The 19199-nt window shown below is 43.9% G+C and overlaps 1 protein-coding gene across 1 annotated transcript in view; it reads left to right on the forward strand.

Annotated features, from left to right (window-relative positions):
- Window positions 1-3813: 3813 nt before the first annotated feature.
- The window catches only part of ERICH6B (glutamate rich 6B), a 33408-nt gene continuing 18022 nt past the window's right edge, over window positions 3814-19199 (forward strand). Inside the window, exons 1-5 of the mRNA XM_085325005.1 lie at window positions 3814-4186; window positions 7073-7130; window positions 9571-9685; window positions 11066-11144; window positions 13939-14064. Of these exons, the coding sequence (XP_085181131.1) occupies window positions 3814-4186; window positions 7073-7130; window positions 9571-9685; window positions 11066-11144; window positions 13939-14064 (751 nt within the window). The remainder of the gene's footprint in view (window positions 4187-7072; window positions 7131-9570; window positions 9686-11065; window positions 11145-13938; window positions 14065-19199) is intronic.

The following is a 19199-nucleotide window of genomic DNA, read 5'->3' on the forward strand; positions in this document are numbered from 1 at the left end:
GAGGATTGCCTTAGTGCGTGCTCTGAGCTTGCCCAGACCCATGCATTGTAGGTCAGGATAAATGACCGTTACAGGAGCTGAGAGCAGGGAGGTGAAGGTGATGCTAGGTTGGGAGACGTGGCAGTTGGAATTGCTAGACGGGACCTAACTTCAAAACCCAAGTCCTGGGACATGATTAGTGCCCTCTGATCAGCGCTGGTGAGACCACYTCTCACTGCTGCTGCTGCGTCCAGCTTGGGGGTCCCCAGTGCGAGAAAGTCCAGCGAAGGGCCACAAAGACAATGAGGGGACTGGAGCATCTCTCCTATGAGGAGAGGCTGAGAGAGCTGGGACTGTTCAGCCTGGAGAAGAGAAGGCCCAGAGGGGGAACTAGTTGCTGTCTGAAGCTGCCAAATGGGAGGGTGATAAGAAGACAAAGGCAAACTTTTCTTAGAGCTGCACGGTGGTAGGAGAAGACGCAATGAACACAAGCTGGAATATGGGAAGTTCCAGGTAGATATCATGAGAAACCTTTTCACCATGAGGGTGGTTAAATGCTGGAATCAGAGAAATTGTGGAACCTCCATCTTTGGAGATACTTAAAACTGGACTGGGCCTGGCTCTAAGCCCCTTGATCTAGACAGATTTGCTGTGAGGAGGAGGCTGGACCAGATGATCTTCAGAGCTACCTTCCAACCCAAATTGTTCTATGGGTCTGAGACTATAAAATCTTGATACAAGAAGTGGAAGGACACCAGGAGAAAATTATGATCAGCAGACTTAATGACAACAGACAAGTTTTAAAGTATGATTAAAAAACAAAGGAATCTTAACAACATCACTTGGTTACAATAGAAATGATTGAATGGTTCATAAAAATGCAGAAAAATGCAAACTTTTTCAAAAAAGCTTGTTCTCTGAGGAGATGAAATCCAAACAATGTAATTATGTAGTGTAAAAATGACAGATTTCCTGTCCCAACAACAATGAAGCATGCAGTGTTAAACAGCCACTAGTAAAGCAAGATGCTTTAAAATCAGCAGATACAGATAGCTAGCTCAGATCAAACAGTACAAAAAGAGAAACCTTGAGGATTGCCCTGGGCCGTTAGCATTGCTTTTCACAAGTCCTAGATCAGAAGGAAAGTTCCAAGAAACTAAGTGATAGAAGTTGATACTTAGAAAGGATAACAGGAGAACTAAAAATTGTCACTGATGTGAATCAACACATTACAAAGACTTAGGGAATGTAGCTCTTGCCAGACTAGCTCAGTGATTTCTTTTAATGAGATATATGGCTGATGGACAAAAGGAAAAGCATTGATACAATATGCATGTGCTTCTCTGTAGCATCTGACTTGATTCTGCTGGGCATTTCTCTTAAGAAATTATACTATGTCAGGTTTGTGGGTTAAAATGTGCCAACTGGCAGGTCTCAGGGCTGTGGCCTTTAGCACACAATAAATCAGAACAGATGACCATTACTGGAGTATCAGTAAAACCACGCTGACTGGGACCTCGTGAAGTTGCCTCATCAGTAGCTGCACCGTGGACTGCACAGTGCCATTCCCGCTCAGTGTTTTCCAAGTCCATTTTCAGAGATTTCCAGTAATAGAGACTCCCCTGCTGTCGCAAACAGCCTGTTCCCATGCTTTTATGTCCCTTCCAAGGGAAGGTTTTCCTTAGGTCTTGGCTGCATTTCTGTTGCTGAAGTATGACCCCAATATGGGGGGTAGATGTCCATGGTAGATGTAGAGAGTACATTAAAGTCCTTCCAAAGGGCTGAATTACTCCCTGTTCTTGCATTTCACACATTTCCTGGCACATACTGCCCCAAACTGTACTTTTTATACCTTGACTGAAACCTTCCTGAAGCAAAGCAGAGTGGAGAAATTATTGCCTTACATATGATGTGGCTACTAACAGCAGACACTGAGAGGCTATCACAAAATAGCTGAAGTCCAGGTATTTCACACCTCTTTTTGTAGAGCCTTTTACACATTCAAAGAAGGAAATGAGGTTCTCTTGATGTCATTTGATCCTGTCCAAAGCCATGCTGCCTATTTTCTTATTCCCTTGCCTTCTAGAGGCCTTTCTAAACTTTCTAGGGGCCTACAAATAAATTATTCACTTGATACAGTGTTTCTCAGAGAATTAAAGTTAGGCTGTTGCCTGTAACTCGCTGTCTCCATCTTTTTCTTCTTTTTAAAGCCGATCTCTGTTTGCCATTTCCCTTGCTGCTCCAAATCTGTAACTGTGGCAGAGGACCCTCTCTGTCCGTTCCTTTGTCCCATCTCACACCACTGCCTTCCACAAACGCAAACTCAAAGTCTAACTACCCTGAGTTTGCTGGCAGAGACTGCCCTCCCCTGAGTCCTGGAGATCTGTCTGTTGGTATTTCAGATTCTCACCTGATCATTGGGCACGTTTCTCTACATGGTTCTGGTCTTTAAAAGGAGAATGCAGAGGTTCTAAATTAACGATCTCAGCCACGTACCCATGCAATGCCCTTCAAGCAAGATGTGATGGTGTAAACTCAGTCTCTCCCACCTGGACATCCCAGACAACGTGCAAAAAGCACGTCAAACTGGGCGGCTCCTTGAGCACCTGGTGAGTGTGCCTCTGTGTGTGTGTGTGCATGCGTGTGCATGCACGTGCACGCAGTCAGCTAGGGGAGATGTGGAAGGAAGATGTTGCCGTAGCAGTGTCCCAAAGGTGAACCAGACAGGAGCCCCAAACCTGACACCCAGGGCACTGGCAGGTTTTTGACCTCCTGATCAGTAAAACACCTGGAAATGACAGTCTCAGTTTGTAGTTAGCCAGAGGAGAGGAAAATCCTGCCTGATGGGAGCTGGCAGGGAGGGGCGGGCAAGTGAAGAGGAGGTTGTGAGGCACTAGTTCTGCCAAACTAACCTTATTATTTTCCTCTGCTTTCTGTTTTGACATTAAACAGACTGAGTGGATAAAGGGAAGATGCAGACACAATTAACCAGATATTGCAAACAGCAGGGCGAATTGCTTTCTATAACTAGTTTATGTTTCAGGCACACAACTACACAGAATAATGCAATAACACAAATAATGTAGTATTTACCCAGGGTTTATTCACTGCAAATCCTTTGAGCACTGCTTGTGTTTATCTTTTTTTAATTGGCATTGTCAGATGGCCATCAGTAGGTCCAATTAAACAAATTCAACAGATTCCACTATATATTTTTATTTTTGTCTTCATCAGCATGTAGCATAAAATGTCCAAAATAATTTGTCTGAGCACTGGTAATGAATATAAAGTGCACTCTGTTCCAGCCTTCATACACTAAATTTCAACCATACAGCATTTTATAGCCAACGCAAACTGGGTTAATAACGAAATCACTGATGTAATCTTTAGTACAGCCTTAGTGGGGACTAGAGTTCATTGTGTGTTACAATGCAAGGTATTTGGTTTCTTGTCTTTGGACCTGTCTGAATACAGGTAGTTGTCTGCATTATTCGGACTGTTTGGACCTTTTTAGCTGTCCTAAGCTTTGGTGTTTAAGTGTTACGTGGAATCTGTTTAACAAAATCCTATCAACGGGACTGAAGCGTGCCCTTAATATTAGGTATTTGTTTAAGTGCTTTGTTGAATAGCAGCCTAGTAGATCCTCCTGAAAAGAAAGTGATTTTCAATCTAATAAGGTTATCTTAGTGTGAACATTTTAACTACATCAATCAATATGCCCGTCAGGAGCAAATGACTAATGGGATTTCTCTTTTCTTTCTTTCTTTGTTACCAGAATGATGAATTGACTTTGCCTGTTGCTGAAGATTCTCATCTCCTTAATGCATTGCAGATATGTCTAATGGACACAAGCTGTCAGGRTCTGGCAGTAACCAGTCCCAACCAAAAAAATTTCCCCCTGGGAGTATTTCATCAGATTCCAGCTCTGCTGTTCTGCTCCTCACAGAGGAAAATGTAAAAAAGCTGGAAAAGGAGTACACAAATTCTAAAGAAGCCTTCAGTAAGCAGAAAATAGAAGATTATATTGAGCAGAGTAATCTTGCTCTCTCCGGCAAAGAAACAACTAGAAAAACCAGCAGAGAGCTTGTCTGGGATGRACAGCCTGAAGGAACCTCCTCATCCTCTCCCGCTAAGTGGAGTGAAGATCACGAAGAAGTTCACTGGAAGGTCTCTGAAGAAATTTCAAGGAAAGATAAGCTACTAACAGGTATTTCACAGCAATCTATTAGTGGGAAGGAGAGAGAATTAGACAGATGACCATGATCTTTTTTAAGTTTCTGTTTGCACACAGTAAATATGAATTTTATCCATGGGCACCTAGAATGGTGTCAAGTTCTGAGGAGCACATGTGTCTKACCCTCCTTGCCTGCTGGCAAGGGCTGCAGTTGTGTGGACTCGTGGGCTGGTTTGCACAGTCTATTTGGGCAAAGGTGCTAAGCTTTGAGAGCAATCTGGAGCACCCCAGATACAAATCCCATGTGGAATCTGTCAGAGAGCTTGCCACAAAGTGCTAGTCTAAGTAGTCCATTTGGAAAARAAAAACGGGATTTTTTAAGTCAAAAAAAAATGGCTTGAATGGAAGCATTAAAGTGAACCCAAGATAGGGTATATCTGGAAATCCTGCCCCATTCATCTGAGGAAATAAGGCAGCACTTTTGATTTTCCAGGGTGTTCGAAATCTAAACATTGTGACTTGTCTTGAAAGTCAGAGTTACTCTGCTGCATGCAAATGCCAACAAACTAGAATCAGACAWTTTTTTTTACTAGATATGTAAAGGTATATTTACATTTTTTCCACATACTCTGCTTTTAATAATATTTTACAGCTCATTAAGCAATCCAACTGACRTTCAGAAGCAGATAGCAGAGATGAAAATGTGGCTAATCCATAAAAAGGATGAGCCTCTAAATTCCAAGGAAAAAAAATTTAAGCGTGGAAGAATTTGTCCCATTTCGGTTCTGGCTGCTTGATTCTCTGAGCAGTCACAACACAGCTCATCTCCTTGCTTGCGAGCCAGAATGTGGCTTTTTGCTGCATGCAGGACAGGGCCGCAGCTCTTTCAGGAGGTGAATAAGGAAGGGACAAGTGACACTAGTTAAAAAGGAGAAGKCCACTGGGAAGGGGACCATGCAGTGGCTGTGGGGAAGAATAGCTCATTCCTTACACTTGGGTAAGCTGTCTTTATGCAGAGATCCCAAACTGGGATCCAGTTTGGGACTCGTTGGCCTTATCCTAAATATAAATCAGGAAAGACTGGACTTTTTCCCTATTTCTTCCTGGAACATGCTTGAATATGATGAGAAACGTCACGTGTTGCGCTTGCCCATAGAAAGATAGCCAAGGCACAGCCTGCCTTGGCACATCCAGAAATGCACAGCTGGCCTGAAGGATTCAGCCTTGCCTTTAATGCAAAGAGTTACCTCTTTCCTACACAGAAGTCATGTGTTATTCCTCCTCGGGCTTGGCCAGTAGAACTGTTCTCTGTTCCCTTTTGCATTTTTTTCAATGCAAATCTTGTCCACCTCTGGGAATGAGAACAATTGACTGTTTGCACACACAAGGTTTATTTTTGAACAGTTTTCCGCATGGAAATCAAATATTCTTAGCAGACATTCATGAACTACATCCTTGAGGATAAATCTACCCCTGCAAGAGGCTGAGGATTTGAAACTGCCACAAGTGACTGTAATCAAATGCATGCAGAAACCTCTCTGAGTGCTATTGCAAGGAATTGCATGTTGGATTTCCACATCTTTTAACTTGCAATTTAAAACTCAGATGAAATRTAAAGTTTATTTTAGCCTATTTTAGCCTTCATGCCAGACAAGCAAGGTTCAGGGCTAGTATTTAGATACAAGTAGATTTCCTAAGCAAAATCAAATATAACCTTGAGAATGCCTTRTTTAGGATCTAGAGTGAACAATTAATATATCTGCAAGAGTTCATACAGTCATGAGACGTTTTTGGCCTTTTTCAATCTCTTTGCATTGTTTTTAGTCTTTCTTAAGAATGGCCTGTAAAATCGGAGCTGCAACCTTTTGATGCTCTTGTTACACTTGTGCCTCTCATTTTCCCCATGTCTCTGATATATGCTTCTACATTTTCTCTTCCACCATCTCCTCCTGCACCTCCTGTGCTGCACTAACATCTTTTCCCTCCTCCATGCCCACACTTTTGCCCAGGCCTTGGTGCTCCCATGGGCACCTCTCCTCTCTTCCAGCAGCTTCTGCAAACTCCTGCCCTGAATCTCTCCCTTTGTCCTCTCTGATTTGAAAACAACTACACTTGGGATTTTGGCACTAAGATACATTCAGTAACYGCTGGTTTAACTGGAAGAGCATTTGAGCTGAATGCAAATCTCTACTGATTAAGAAATTACAGTCAGCTCTGTAGTCAGAGAGTTGTAACAGATCTGCTATGTTCTGCACACAGAGGGGAACATGTAACGTGTAGCCACTGAATTAATGCAGATCTGGAGGAATAAGGTGTTGCTCTGATGGCAAGCCCCCTGAGGGCACTTCATGTGCCTATATGAAACGTTTGGGCCAAAATCCCAAGTGTCCCCAGCATTCAYGTAGCATCCTGGCCCTTCTGCAGAAGGACAGCCTCTGGTCCCCTTCCCTCCGCAACTGCTCAGCAACACTGATGACAGCTGGAAGTAGAAGAGAAGACAGTAATGCAATTCAATTTGGTGTCATCACCCCTGTGCAGGCACACTGGCATAAGCAACGAAGGTGAARTGCCCGTGGGAACACGTTCTCCCAGTGAATTAGTAAAATTAGAAGATCCAGAGAGCTTACAAATGAAACCTGAATGGAAAAGGCAAAGTAAATTAGCTTGTAATTCTTGTCCCGTCTTCTGCAGAGCCTGTCCTCAGTCTACAGCAACTTTTTTACAGCTCATTTTTGGAAGCTATTTTTTCACCCACCTACAATTTATTGTACTATTAAAAYAGATGAGGAAAAACGTTCCCTGTTTTATCTGACATGCAAAATAATGAAATGGCAAGAAATTTCAAGRCAGAAAAATCCTGCTGTTCTACATAAAAAAAAAAATCTTTTTTTTAAAGAAAGCTTTTTCTCTCCTCTCTAGAATTGGCGACAGATTCCCCATCAGCTCTGTCCATTGGTTCTAAGCTGGAGGAATCCAAGTAAGGAGAGTAATTGGTAACATTTTTCTATATAATTCAGTCAAGTTAGACTGTATTTATGCTATATGTAGGCTCGCAGCAGGAATGCCTAACAGCTGGAGATTTACAGTATGTCTGAGACATCCGCAACCTGGCAGCCTCTGCTGTATCTGCACTATTAATAATCTGGAAGTTACGTCTGTCCAAGTAATTATCTTTGGGCCCCTCATTGTTTGGGATATTAAAAAGGACACTGCCAGCCTCTGCAGATGTAATTATTTTTCTTTTTAAAGACAGATAAATCCTGTGCAGCATCTCTAGAAATTGCTGTGATGTATGATTTTTATTTTGCAGAATGCTCTTTTATCTAGGGAGGAAAAGTAGGCCCGATTCCCCAGCCAAGGTAAATCAGTGTAATTCCACCCTTCACTCTACCAGTGCTGCTGGAACTATGTTGATTTACATCAGCCGGGGATGTAGCTCACTCCTTTTGGCTGTCCAATATAAATGTTAGACATATCTAATCTTTCTTTCAGGCAGAGAGGAGGAGAGAGAAAAGAAATTGAACAGAGATGCTTGTTCGAGAGACAAAAAAAAAAAGACCAGACTCTTCTGTGGTGTGCTCTAAGTGGCACTCAGCTCATAGACAGTATTCCTWATATAAGTATTTGAGGGACGTTTTGGCTTTTTTCCTTAAAGACATTGCCCCAGCTGCTTAGCACCAAGGGGAATTGGATCTAAGAAGGTATTTAAAGGAAGGCTCTGGCGTGTTGCTACGTGAACATCCCGTGAGATCCTTTTCATTACCGCACTATAAATCTGTAACTTTCAACCTGGAGGAGCGCAGGCTCTATTTCTTCCAAAGTTACCAAGCGCTGTGAAAATGTTATAGTCCRAGGTAAATTCTCGGTTGTGCTATCAAGGGAAATCGGTCATCAGGTTTCACAAGAGGGCTGAGAGTCACTGGCGCAAGCAAASGGGCTGCACAGAGGCAAGAAAAACGCTATCGCCAACCTATCCGACAGGTTACGCCTTCCCGCGAGGTGTATCCCCGCCGATGGGGTCCGGCTGCTCGGCTCGGCACCAGGACGGACGGAGCCGGCCGTCGAGGAGCCAGCTGCGGTTTGGGCTGCCAGGAGTCGAGCAGCGCCGCCTGGGGCTGTGCCCAGACCCTCGCCACAGACCTCTGCTTGGCGTGAGCACGCTTCTCGCCACCGATGGTCCCAGGAGCAAGAGGCTGGCGGGCCAGGTAGCGGGCAGCCTCTGCCCTCTTGGTCTCCAAAGCCGGGTCTCCCATGGCATTGGAGTTAAATATCTCTCCTGGCTCCCTTAAATACAGTGCTTCTTGGTTCTGTTCTTCACTTGTAAGGTGGAAATGATGGTGTTTTGCTACCTCAGCAGAGCTGGGAGGGTAAACACRTGAAATGTTCACGAGGTGCTTGGAGAGGAGGGCAGTGGAGGCACCGGAGCACCTCACCTCCCTTTATTCCTCTGAGATTTTCATCCATGACTGCATTAATTTGTATGTGCTGTGCCCAGAATCCTTTAAAATTCTCAGGCAACTAATAAAAAAGCAGTGGTGTGTAACGGCCTTGTTGAATTACTAATGCAGATAAACAAAAAAATCAAAAACCCTTCCATCCTTCCCTTCCATCAGATCGAGTCAGGCCCAGTGGCATTTTGTTCAGCATGATATTTTTTCATACTTTTTTTTAATTTGCCAAAACCACAGGCATCTTTAAATTAGTATGTCAGAGACAAACAAAAAAATTCTCCCTGCATTGCATGGATAGAAGTGGCTGGAAACCTTGATAGCCCCGTGTTATAGGCTCAGAAAAATTTCGTATCTTACTAGACAACTTCAGGTGAAAAGGGAGAACAGGAGGACTTCCAGAAAGCACCATTTGTTGCTGGACGTGCTGTGATAAGGGAGAAGTCRTTCTGCTTCCTGTGCCAGAGAAGGCACCAACACAGCTGCAGCCTGTATGGGATGCAGAACGAGTGCCGTAGTGCAGAGTGGAGCAGAGCAGACTAATACCATTTGCAGAATTACGTAAGGTGAGATGAGCAAAATCTGGAGTTTAGGACTGGCAAAACCTCATTTAGTGAAAAGTGCCCAGTGAACTAGAGGTAAGGAAAGCGGTGAGTCTGTGAAGGCCTCTATGCATGTTCCCTACCAAAACTCCTTGGGTGTTGGGTGCTGAGGCTGACAGTTACTCCACTACCCTCTGCTGCCCTTAGCTTTGTGAGTGCATCTCTCCTCGCCACACATTGCAGAGGCCTAACTTTCTCATTTTCTGAAATACAGCTCTTTATGGTGACCGATGTTACGTGCCCAAAGTAATGACACCAAGAATCATAAGTAACTGCTGAGAAACCTTGCCTGTTCCTAAATCTCCGAGCACTCTTCTCTGGCCATAAACTAAGTCTGAGCATCCCACCCCGTGCATCCTCTTTGCAGGCAGCAAGTCGACAGCTCTCCTGCCTCCTCCCACAGCGGCAGGCACCGTGTTGAGGATGTGACAACTCAGACAGAGTGGAGCTACTCAGACAAATCGCCGGCTGCCAGGGAGGACCGTGAGTTCATTTAAAGCAGGCCTGTTCAACATCACAAGTAGCTGCTCTCCAAAAGAGACAATTTTAGAGAAATGAAAATGGAGGCTTGCTTTAAAATGTGGCTTTTTGACATGATTTTTTTTAATACTTAAGAAGTATTTTGAGTCAAAAAGTAGGTTTTATTCCACTGAAATTTTGATCCAGTTGTAGTGCTTTGACAGGAGGGTAAATGCCTCTGATAATCAATTTCCTAAGTTTTGTTTSCTTCCTATTAGTCCATGCAAAGAATCATGGCTTTATTCCTTATATCCAGATTTGGTTTGTTTTCCTCGTTAGTAGGTATTTCATTAGAAATAGGCCAATGGAGAACATTTTGGTACAGATACAGATCCAGTTAGATATCAATCCAAGGGCAGAGATATCACTCCAAGAGAGTCCAAGGGCAGATCAGCAGCTCATCCGATAAGGCAGATGTTGATGAGCATCAGTGAGGATGCCCTGAGCCTGCGTGACCTGAGCCTGCTCAATTAAGGCCCAGTCAAAAGCTAATTTTGCAGTGAGCCAAGGAAATCACACAAAAGCAACCATGCCTGTGTTAAGACTATAGCAATTCTGGCAATTAAGCATGTATTTAAGCCGGCCCTTGAAGTCAGTCTTGCCCACCATCACCATGACAAGCCCTGACCTCAAGAGCACCTAGAGGCACCTCCCTGCCTCCTGCAGCCCAGAGGTTGCTCCTCCTGGTTGCCACCAGCACGATGGGTCTCTGCAACCGTTCAACACCACCCTTCAAGGCCAGAGCCTCTTCTTAGACTAATGCAACTCCTCCATTTCCAGCTGTCCAGATTCAGAGGGATATTTGAGAGCTAAAGTTGTACTGATATCCATGGGCACATAGGACGCCTAAACATTTTAGGGGATCCTGACCAGAGTGTTTATCTGTGAGAGAAGTCATAGTACCCAGGAAAACATTCCTGCCAAGTTTGCCCCTCGGGCCACTGAGAGCACAGGAAGGTGATGTGGTCCTGGGCATATGCCAAGAAATATGTTGTCACCAGGCTATCCCAGCCCATGAGAATTTATTAAATGCTTAGCTAGCAAAACAAAAGACATTAACTTCTTGGCTGGAGCTTTTTGCCAAAAGACAGGCAGGTCGTGCTTCAGTGCAGATGTCTCAGGGAAAAATGTGCAGTGCATTAGAGAGCTGTGACTCATAGAATAATTATCCTCATTTCTCATAGTTTATTAATAATTTAAACCCAATCTAGGTGTTATTGATCTATCATTGAATCAGAGATTTATTTCAGATCTGTAGTCACAGAAGCAGTAAATTTAATCCCCCTTCCCCTCCCACCCTTCCACCCACTAAACTCACTTTATAACTAAAACATGATGTTTGGGCTGTTTCAGTAATAGCAGAAGAGAAGAAAAGCTCAGAGGGAGTGAAACAGAGCAGCCTTAAACCCACAGAACATCAAGGTGAGCAGCGCCAGTGATTGGATTTTAATACATCATTTTAAGATCATACCTTCCTCTGCCAATGGTCTTAGAGATGCTGAAAGAATCACAGTTGTCACTTACTAGCATAAGCATCCCAACCAGGTTATAAACTCGTTTTGCTTGATTTTTAAATGGGTTCACTATGATCACTTCCCAAAGGTAGCACCAGCTTTGCACGTAGCCCTGTTGTGGATCTCAGCCACATACTTTATCCTCTGGAAACACRGAGATGATCTCACCGAAGCAAAAGCGCCTGCAATGCATAGGCTGGGAATTGCAAGGCACACAAGCTAATCAGGCCTGGGCCTGATTCTAATCTTGCATAAACTGGTGCAAACCTGAAGCAGCTGCCCCAGTGTCTCAGGAGTATCATGACTGTAAAATCAATTTAAGTGTGTGGATGATCAGCCTGGAAAATGTAATGTGATGGCTCCTACAGGTGTGCTCACTTGGCTGTAGCATCTGTCCAGTGCACTCACTGATATAAACAGCAAGACCTGGCCTTTTAAAGGAAGCCAGCAATAGCAAATARCATGCTTTATATTTGCAAAGTGCTCAGAAAGGTGACTTTTGTAGACAGATGAAATACGTTTTTATTAGAAAAATTGTCGTACATAGGGGCAGTAGAAAAGGTGCCTTTGGGTGCACCAGCACTTCCTTGGGTCCCAATGAAAGTAGCAAATGTGCCCCAAAGCATATCTTGCCCAAATGTGCCCAAAAGCATTTTTTCCATCTATATTAATAAATACAATAAAAGATATTACCATCCCCAGCCAGCTCAGCCTCACTGTTGTCCTTAGATCATTGCAGTTGTAACAAGAGCGAAGTAGAGCTCTTGGCCAATGCCAGGGCTCCTGTAGCTACAGAAATGTATCATGAGCCAAGCTGTCATAGCCTTTCTCTAGAAAGCAAACATGAACTCAGTATAACCAGGTGGAGAAAAGGTGTTTGTGGGGCGAAGCACTGGAGTGCACTGGTGARTGTGGGCTCCTTATGTCAGATGCTTTCTGCCCACATGGGAAAATTCTTTGAGATGAACATCAGGAAAATAAAACACAACAAATCCAGTGTGGTTTATAACTAAGTTTTCCAGAGGAGTCATTCTTAATTAAACAGTGAAGGAGCTTGATTTTCTTTGGTTTTGGTTTGAGTTTTTAGGGTGTTCAGTTTAAATTAGCTAAGCCCAAAATAAGACCAGGGAAATGTTGCTATTTSACTAATCCCACGGGACAACAGATGGCTTAAGGAGTAACACATCGGGATGCAGGTGCTGAGAGCTGCAGGGTTGTTTGGAGAGGAKCAAAACTAGGGAAATCGGGGGCTAGAAATCTTGCTCAGCACTTGGCTCCCAGCGCTGATGAAACTGTTGCAATTGCCTGGTCAGAGCTCCTGCAAAGCCCAGGCTTTCCTGCAGTGCACCTTTCGCTTCTGCTCCCCCAAGAGCCACATTTGGCCACATTTTACCTAAAGCTATAAATTCTTAGAAATTGTGGCTTTCCTGCACTTACGAACCAGTGACCTCCCTTCCTCTCCTGCCTCCATGAACTAGGCGGAGAGAGTAATTACGTGCACAAGTACCAATTACCAGTGCAAGCCTGTGTTTTGAGTATCCATTTGTAAAGGAACCAGATTCAGCATGTCGCTGAATATTTAACCCTTCCTCCCACAGTTTAGTTCCAGATTGGCAATTAAGAGAGTATTTTCAGTACTGAGTGGCTGCTCACTAGAGAAATTGAGTCTCTCTACRGGGTGCCCTTCCATCTTGCTCAGAGAGCTCATACTGTCTGGATGAGGTGGTTACACTGCCCRCATTCTCATTATCACCCAGCACATGACATTTAATGTATTTAAATCTCATTACTTAAGAGGTGAGGTGAGGAAGTACCTTCTCCTACCCTTTCATAAGCAGATAACTAGAGAATTATGCCTCCATCTCATCCCACATGAGTTAGGGGCAAATGTGCCCTCCTCCAAATCAGTGCTGGAGCTGCTTGGTTGTTGACTGTTTCATCCGCCCAATTTAGACATAGGGATGAACTTGGGCCTCAGTAACCTGCTGAAGTTCGCACAGGTTTCTGGGCTTATGGGGCAGCATCCTTCCCTCTGGACCTGTCCTCCCCTCTCAACCTTGTCCGCGCTGGTGATGGAGGCACTCAAGCACAGTCATTTGATTTCAGCCCTTTCACCTTCACAGAGTGCTCAGCTGCTCCTGGTGGCTCTCCCCAGCCACTACTGCTGTGGTCACTTCCTGGGACCTCCAAGGGTGACTCTTGTTTTGATGGACAGGAAAGCAATGGGTCAGTTTTCTTAAACTTCTTGATATTTCTCAGCCAAGTGAAGTCCTTGACAAAAGAAGATGAAGGCCACGCTCACTGCCAAAGAATGTTCTGGGGCAAATCTTGTAGCAGGATTTCAAACAAAATGATCGACATTTGCTATTTATAGAAATGTGACAACAGTTACAAGAACCTGCTTAGCCTGATGTGCTCAGGTTCCTCCCTAGGACTAGGAAATAATTTCCACCCTCTTGTGTTTTGCAATTCACATCTGACTACAGGACAGGAGCCCTTTTCCTCCCTCAAAATGTCCAGATAACGTACACCCAGTGGGCAGGATTAGATGGACCATCACCTTCTTCCGCCTAGGTTGTCTGTAGCACGGGAGTCTGCTGTAGGCTCCACGTGTCTCCCGTTAGTACCTRCAGTGGTGTAAAAGCTATTTCAGTGCTGTGCTCTCACACCACAGGAACTTGTGCTTTCCCCTCCATACTTAGTGGTGCTCTTCAGAGACACCGAGAAATACTCTGAGAGTGAAGAGAGCAAGGAGGTAACTGAAACTGAGAAAGAGGCAGCAGCTGAAGAAAGAGAGAAAAATAACCAAACAGGAYCGTGTGAACAAGGTACAGTGTGATCTTTTCATTGATCAGAGCAATGGGGAACCTGAGGTTTCTAGGTGCCCAGCTTTGAAAATTCCCTGCTRAACCAAAAATCATTTTGTTCATAAGAATAACCAAACCATTTAAAGTCCTTCATTTGCTGTTGTCGATCAAGGACTGTCACTATTTGGTGGCAGTGAGGGACAAGTGACCGTTTCTAGTCATATCATCCAGAGCTGTAATATGAATGAGAAGAGAAATGTGTACGGGGCCATTTTTRTCAGGGCACCAGAGGTAGGTGACCTCCAGGAAAGAGTCAAGTGAGTGACTGGGGTTCTGTGTCTTAAACTAGAGGGAATGTGTTGGAGCCCTCTTCCTCCCRTGCTCTTCTTCCTCAGTTTCAATGAATTTCAGTTCTGCCACATCTCAGGTGGGTGGAGTGTGGGGYGTCAGATACTGCAGGAGGCAAGAAGATCATGTGGATTGGAGAAAAAAAGAAAGGTTGGAAAAGGAGCAAGAGAAGGAAACTGGAGATCTGATAAAATTAGCAAAAAATGTCAGATCAGAGAAGGGAAACTATCCATAGTTGTGGGGGTACAAATGAAAAAAAAAGAGAGAGAGAGAGAGAGAGAGGAAGGGAAAATGAATAGACAATAGGAGAGAGGCAAAGAAAAGAGGAGAAGAAAGGTGGAAAAACAGAGGGAAAGAAAATTGAAAGGGGAGGTGGGGAGGTGGACATGAGTAGRAGCAAAGGGGGAGAAGAKGAAGGAAGAAGAAATGTAGATGGATAGCAAAGCAAAAACTGAAAAGCAGAGAACCGATTCCAGAGAGCTGGGGAGACAGACTCAGCAAGTTAATGTTCCTTGTCATTCATTGAAAGTGTGGTGTCAAAATATTACAAAAAAGGTAACTGCTGTTTTCTTGTCCTCTCTGGATAGCTACAAAGGCCTGGGATAGCAAAACACTTCCTTTCTGCTTGAGATAGAAAGTATTCATACTGGGGGGGAGAAGGGGAAAGGGTAGAAAGTGAGATTCTTCCTTTTTTTTTTTTTTTTTTTTTTTTTTTTTTTTTTTTTTTTTTTTTTTTTTTTTTTTTTTTTTTTTTTTTTTTTTTTTTTTTTTTTTTTGGGTTTTCTATTATCACAACACTACCACTTGCATTCATGCACATTTCTGCACAAGTCTGTGCAAAGGGGCTGCCCAAAGCAGGGGACATGCTCTGCAGTGGAATCTGCTCCAGTATTTGCCAGAACAGATAATAGGCAAAGTGAGGGACYGAATTACAGACAACACTCACCCAGGTTACCTCCTTTTGCCAACCTGAATGTCTTGATCTCCTATGACTGGGTGCAGCAGCTAGAAATCTGCTGGAGAAGAATTCCTGGAAATCCTGCTCTGTTCCTTCCCCCAGCCCTGCAGCTCATCACTACATCCCTACTTTTGCTTGTCGAGCATTTATATAAATAGGATTAACATCTGCAGTTACACTTAGCTAGGTTGCAAATTACACAGGCTATCAAGCCTTGTGCTTCAGGGCATACACTGATTACCATTGGAGGGGCAAAAATGAGTTTTTCCAATAACAGAATATTGCATGATTGACTGGGGATATTATGGGGCAGAGTGGATTAGCCTTTTCCATCAGTATCAGTTATGTGTCATTACTGCCTCGAAGTACCAGACTAAGCAARCCACTTTCATTCGGCCAGTGCTGGAGGTGGTTAGATCCCAAATAGTAGGTTTGGTTGTTAAAATCATAACTGTTTCCTAAACCTGCTATAAAATRTGCCTCCAGCAAGTTACACTCCCTACTTCTACTGTACACTCCCTACTTCCACTGCCCCTCTCCTGGGAAGTGTGCTACGAGCCTTAGGCTCACTAGAGGAGCTCTTCTTCCCCCCCCCCTTTGCCCTCCTATGGTTTGACCCAGCAATTCCCATTTTTATTATAGGGAGTGCAGCCGCTCGCGTATCCCTGCTCCTGAGCCCTCAGTTTTCTCCTAATTCAAGCGATATAGCTCTGGCAGTGGTTTCTGTGATTGTAAGCTAAGGGCCACGTCCTGCCCAATGGCGCATATGCTGCAGCCATAAAACAACACCCCACGACTTGATTTTTCAGAAGCCCAAATCACACACAGGCTCTTGGAGTTCTCCATCATCACTCTGCTGCTTTTCAGCCAAAGTAAAGGCCATGTCCCACAAAAGCTGGAGTGCCTRTTGCCATTCCTGGCTCTCACGAGATCAAGAGGTATCGGATGAGCACGGGAACTCTCACTGCCCGAGGAGGCTGGGGGATGCAGAGGTGTTGGAGTATCTGACTGCTCTGGTTGCATTTTCTCATGGGTGCAAAGCTGAGCACTGACAACAGCATTTGCTGAGGCACAGCTGTGTATAGAAGATAATATCATCTTGGCAGGCTCCAGCCAGGATTTTCCATCCTGCTGAGATTATGACAGATCAGCAACTTGTATCAGCAAAGGTCAAGGTACTGGCTGGATGGTACATTTTCCTTAGGGGAAAAGTGGAACAAGTCTCTCATCCAGACAGAGGCATTTCTGATGATTTGTGTCCTGGGAATTGGGAACKCCTGACTGAAGGATCTCCTAGCTACAGGGCATTTCTCTGTATATTTATGGTGCTTCTGAATACTTGTGTGAGAGAATTGAAGTCTACATTAGTTCTTTATTATGTACGAACAGATTTGCCCACCCTTAGCTTTCAGAACTTCTCATTTCTTTTGTCTTGACAGCAAATGATTGTCTCATTTGAATAGAAGTTAAGAGCTAGAATTGACRGAAGTCTAAAATAAGAAACATAATTAGCAGCAAAACTTTTAATTCTCCATTCTGAGCCATTTCTAAATGTGTTGGTGCTTATTTATTGAACTTGGCTTGACATTTAGACAGTTCCTTTTAATGCTAATAGGGCTGATTACCACGTTGAATCCTACTGCTTTGAGGAAACTGCTGCTCAGTATTCAGAGCTGCCAAGTTTCTCCTGCACAAAAATACCTGCCTTTCTTCTCAAGAAGTATGTATTATTCAGAGCAATCGCCTTAAAAGAAGGCAATCACGGAAGCTAGGAGTCCGAGATAATAAGGGCTGCACCCCAGCCCACCGGGGCTATGTGCACCAGATTGTGTCTGCGGCCGTCAGGTGCCCTGGCCTGGAGGTCCAGGAGGCTCTGCTCTCCTCCATGCACACCCTCCCACCCAGGCCTACCTCCTTTTGCCCATTTAAGTCTTTGGGCTTTGCCCAAAAGCCCATTTAATTCAGTAGGTTTCCATTTGCTTCAACAGCATTTGGATTGGGCCTTCTAAATATTTCAAGGTGGTTTTCTCTATCACACTCATCTATCTAAYGCTACCTCTTGCATTTCAGGCAATGCAAGGCTTTGCCAATGCTACCGAGCRCAACAAGGTTATCATGATCTCAGTAAAACAAATACTTGTGATCAGGAATTTCCCCTAGGGGGGTGATTATCTCGTAATAGCCACTACTCCTCGTGCTCATTTCTTGTTGGAAATGAAGAGTAAAGTTACACTACCAGTTTCTATCYATCAGCTGGTAAACAGCCAAGGTATGGATTTTAAGAAGATCTTAGAAAGGTGCACAAAGACACAAATGTAAATCAGATCCTGTTATTAATGTGGTGAGTTTTCAGTCRGAAGTGGCACATGCATATCATGTCATCAAATCACCCCAATGTTTGTTTATAATTTACTATAAGAAAACCTGAAGTGAGTCATTCAGATTTGGACTGACCATTGAAGCTACTACTGTTTATTTTCTTTTTGTTGCTATCCCATCATTTGTAACCATAAATAATAAGCAGAGCAGGAGCTGTTATCTACAAATGCTGTCTTGGCAGGATAGTAAACAAGGTGATGGAAGCCAGGCTGAGGGAAGGTAAGCTGATTTCYGTAAAACATGCTTGTTCAGAAACACAGCTACTTCCTAGTCAGGTTTTTCACTACAAAGTGAGATGCACTTTAAAAGCTTGTATGTAGCATTAGGTGCATTCTTTGGTTTTCAGTTGTATTTCAGAATGACTTAGCCTCCAACCAAGGCTGCAAGTGAAGGCGACTTACCCATGCAGGAGAGATGGACTGGATAGCTGTCCTCCAGTCCCAGACCTAGTAATGGGAGGAGATGGTTTGAGCCTGGTTTCTGCAAGGTGTGCCTTTTGCTATGTGTCACTGCGCCAACAGGGGACAGTCAGCGCTCACACAACTTGATGCTTCCTCAACAACTAGGATCTGATTGAGGGCTGCTAATAGTCACAGGAAGGACAGAGCTCACTGTTTTGTCTTCCACAACGTGGCCTCACTGGACTGCAGGGCTGGCTGCTGTGATACCTCATGAGTAAGGGTCACTGCTCTGAAGTGACCAGCCTACAGGGCAGATAAATGATATCCTGCTAGTTGTACCTCCCTGATTTCTCCTCTGCTGAGAGGGGTAGAGGCTTTTGCTTTGGGAGCTATTGAAAAGGGGAATCTAGCTCCCTGTGGTTCTTGGTGGAAATATGTTCAACACAAAAATCACGCCTGGGGTGCTGAGCCTGGAATTCAACCAGCTTTATCTCTGTGATACAAGGCACTGTGTCAAAAACGATGACAGGCAGCAGCAAAAGACATTCTTGGGCCACGTTTAAGCTGCCTTGCCTTATGTGAGGAATGACCTCATGTGAAATATGGGCCATAAGAATAACTGCAAAGGGTCAGCCGGAAAGTGCATCTTAGCCCAACATCCTATCCTGGATAAAAGCCAGCAGATGCTCAGGGAGAAACGCAAAAATACAGCAAACATCTGTTAATATTTCCCTGAACACCGTCATCCTCTAGTAAGCTGTGACTCAGAAACTTCATGAACTATAGATGATGCCTTTGCATTTAATAGCCCTTGATGGATTCTTCTTCCATTGATTGTTTTAATCCCTAGTGAACCAATGTAAACTTTAAACACCCACTGTACTCTATGGCAAGGAATCTTTCGTGTCTATTTTGAACACTTAATAGTTTCCTTTGATGATTATTCTTTTTTATTATTATTATTTTGAAGAACACAGAAGAATATAAACAGCTGTTCCCTAGTCATACCACTCTTCCCTTCACAAAACTCAGTCATATTTCTTCTTCAGTCATTTTTCTTCCAGGATAAG

This window comes from Rhea americana, unplaced genomic scaffold (assembly GCF_003343005.1).
Source record: "Rhea americana isolate MKP2758 unplaced genomic scaffold, rheAme1 scaffold_95, whole genome shotgun sequence".
Classification (NCBI taxonomy): Eukaryota; Metazoa; Chordata; class Aves; order Rheiformes; family Rheidae; genus Rhea; species Rhea americana.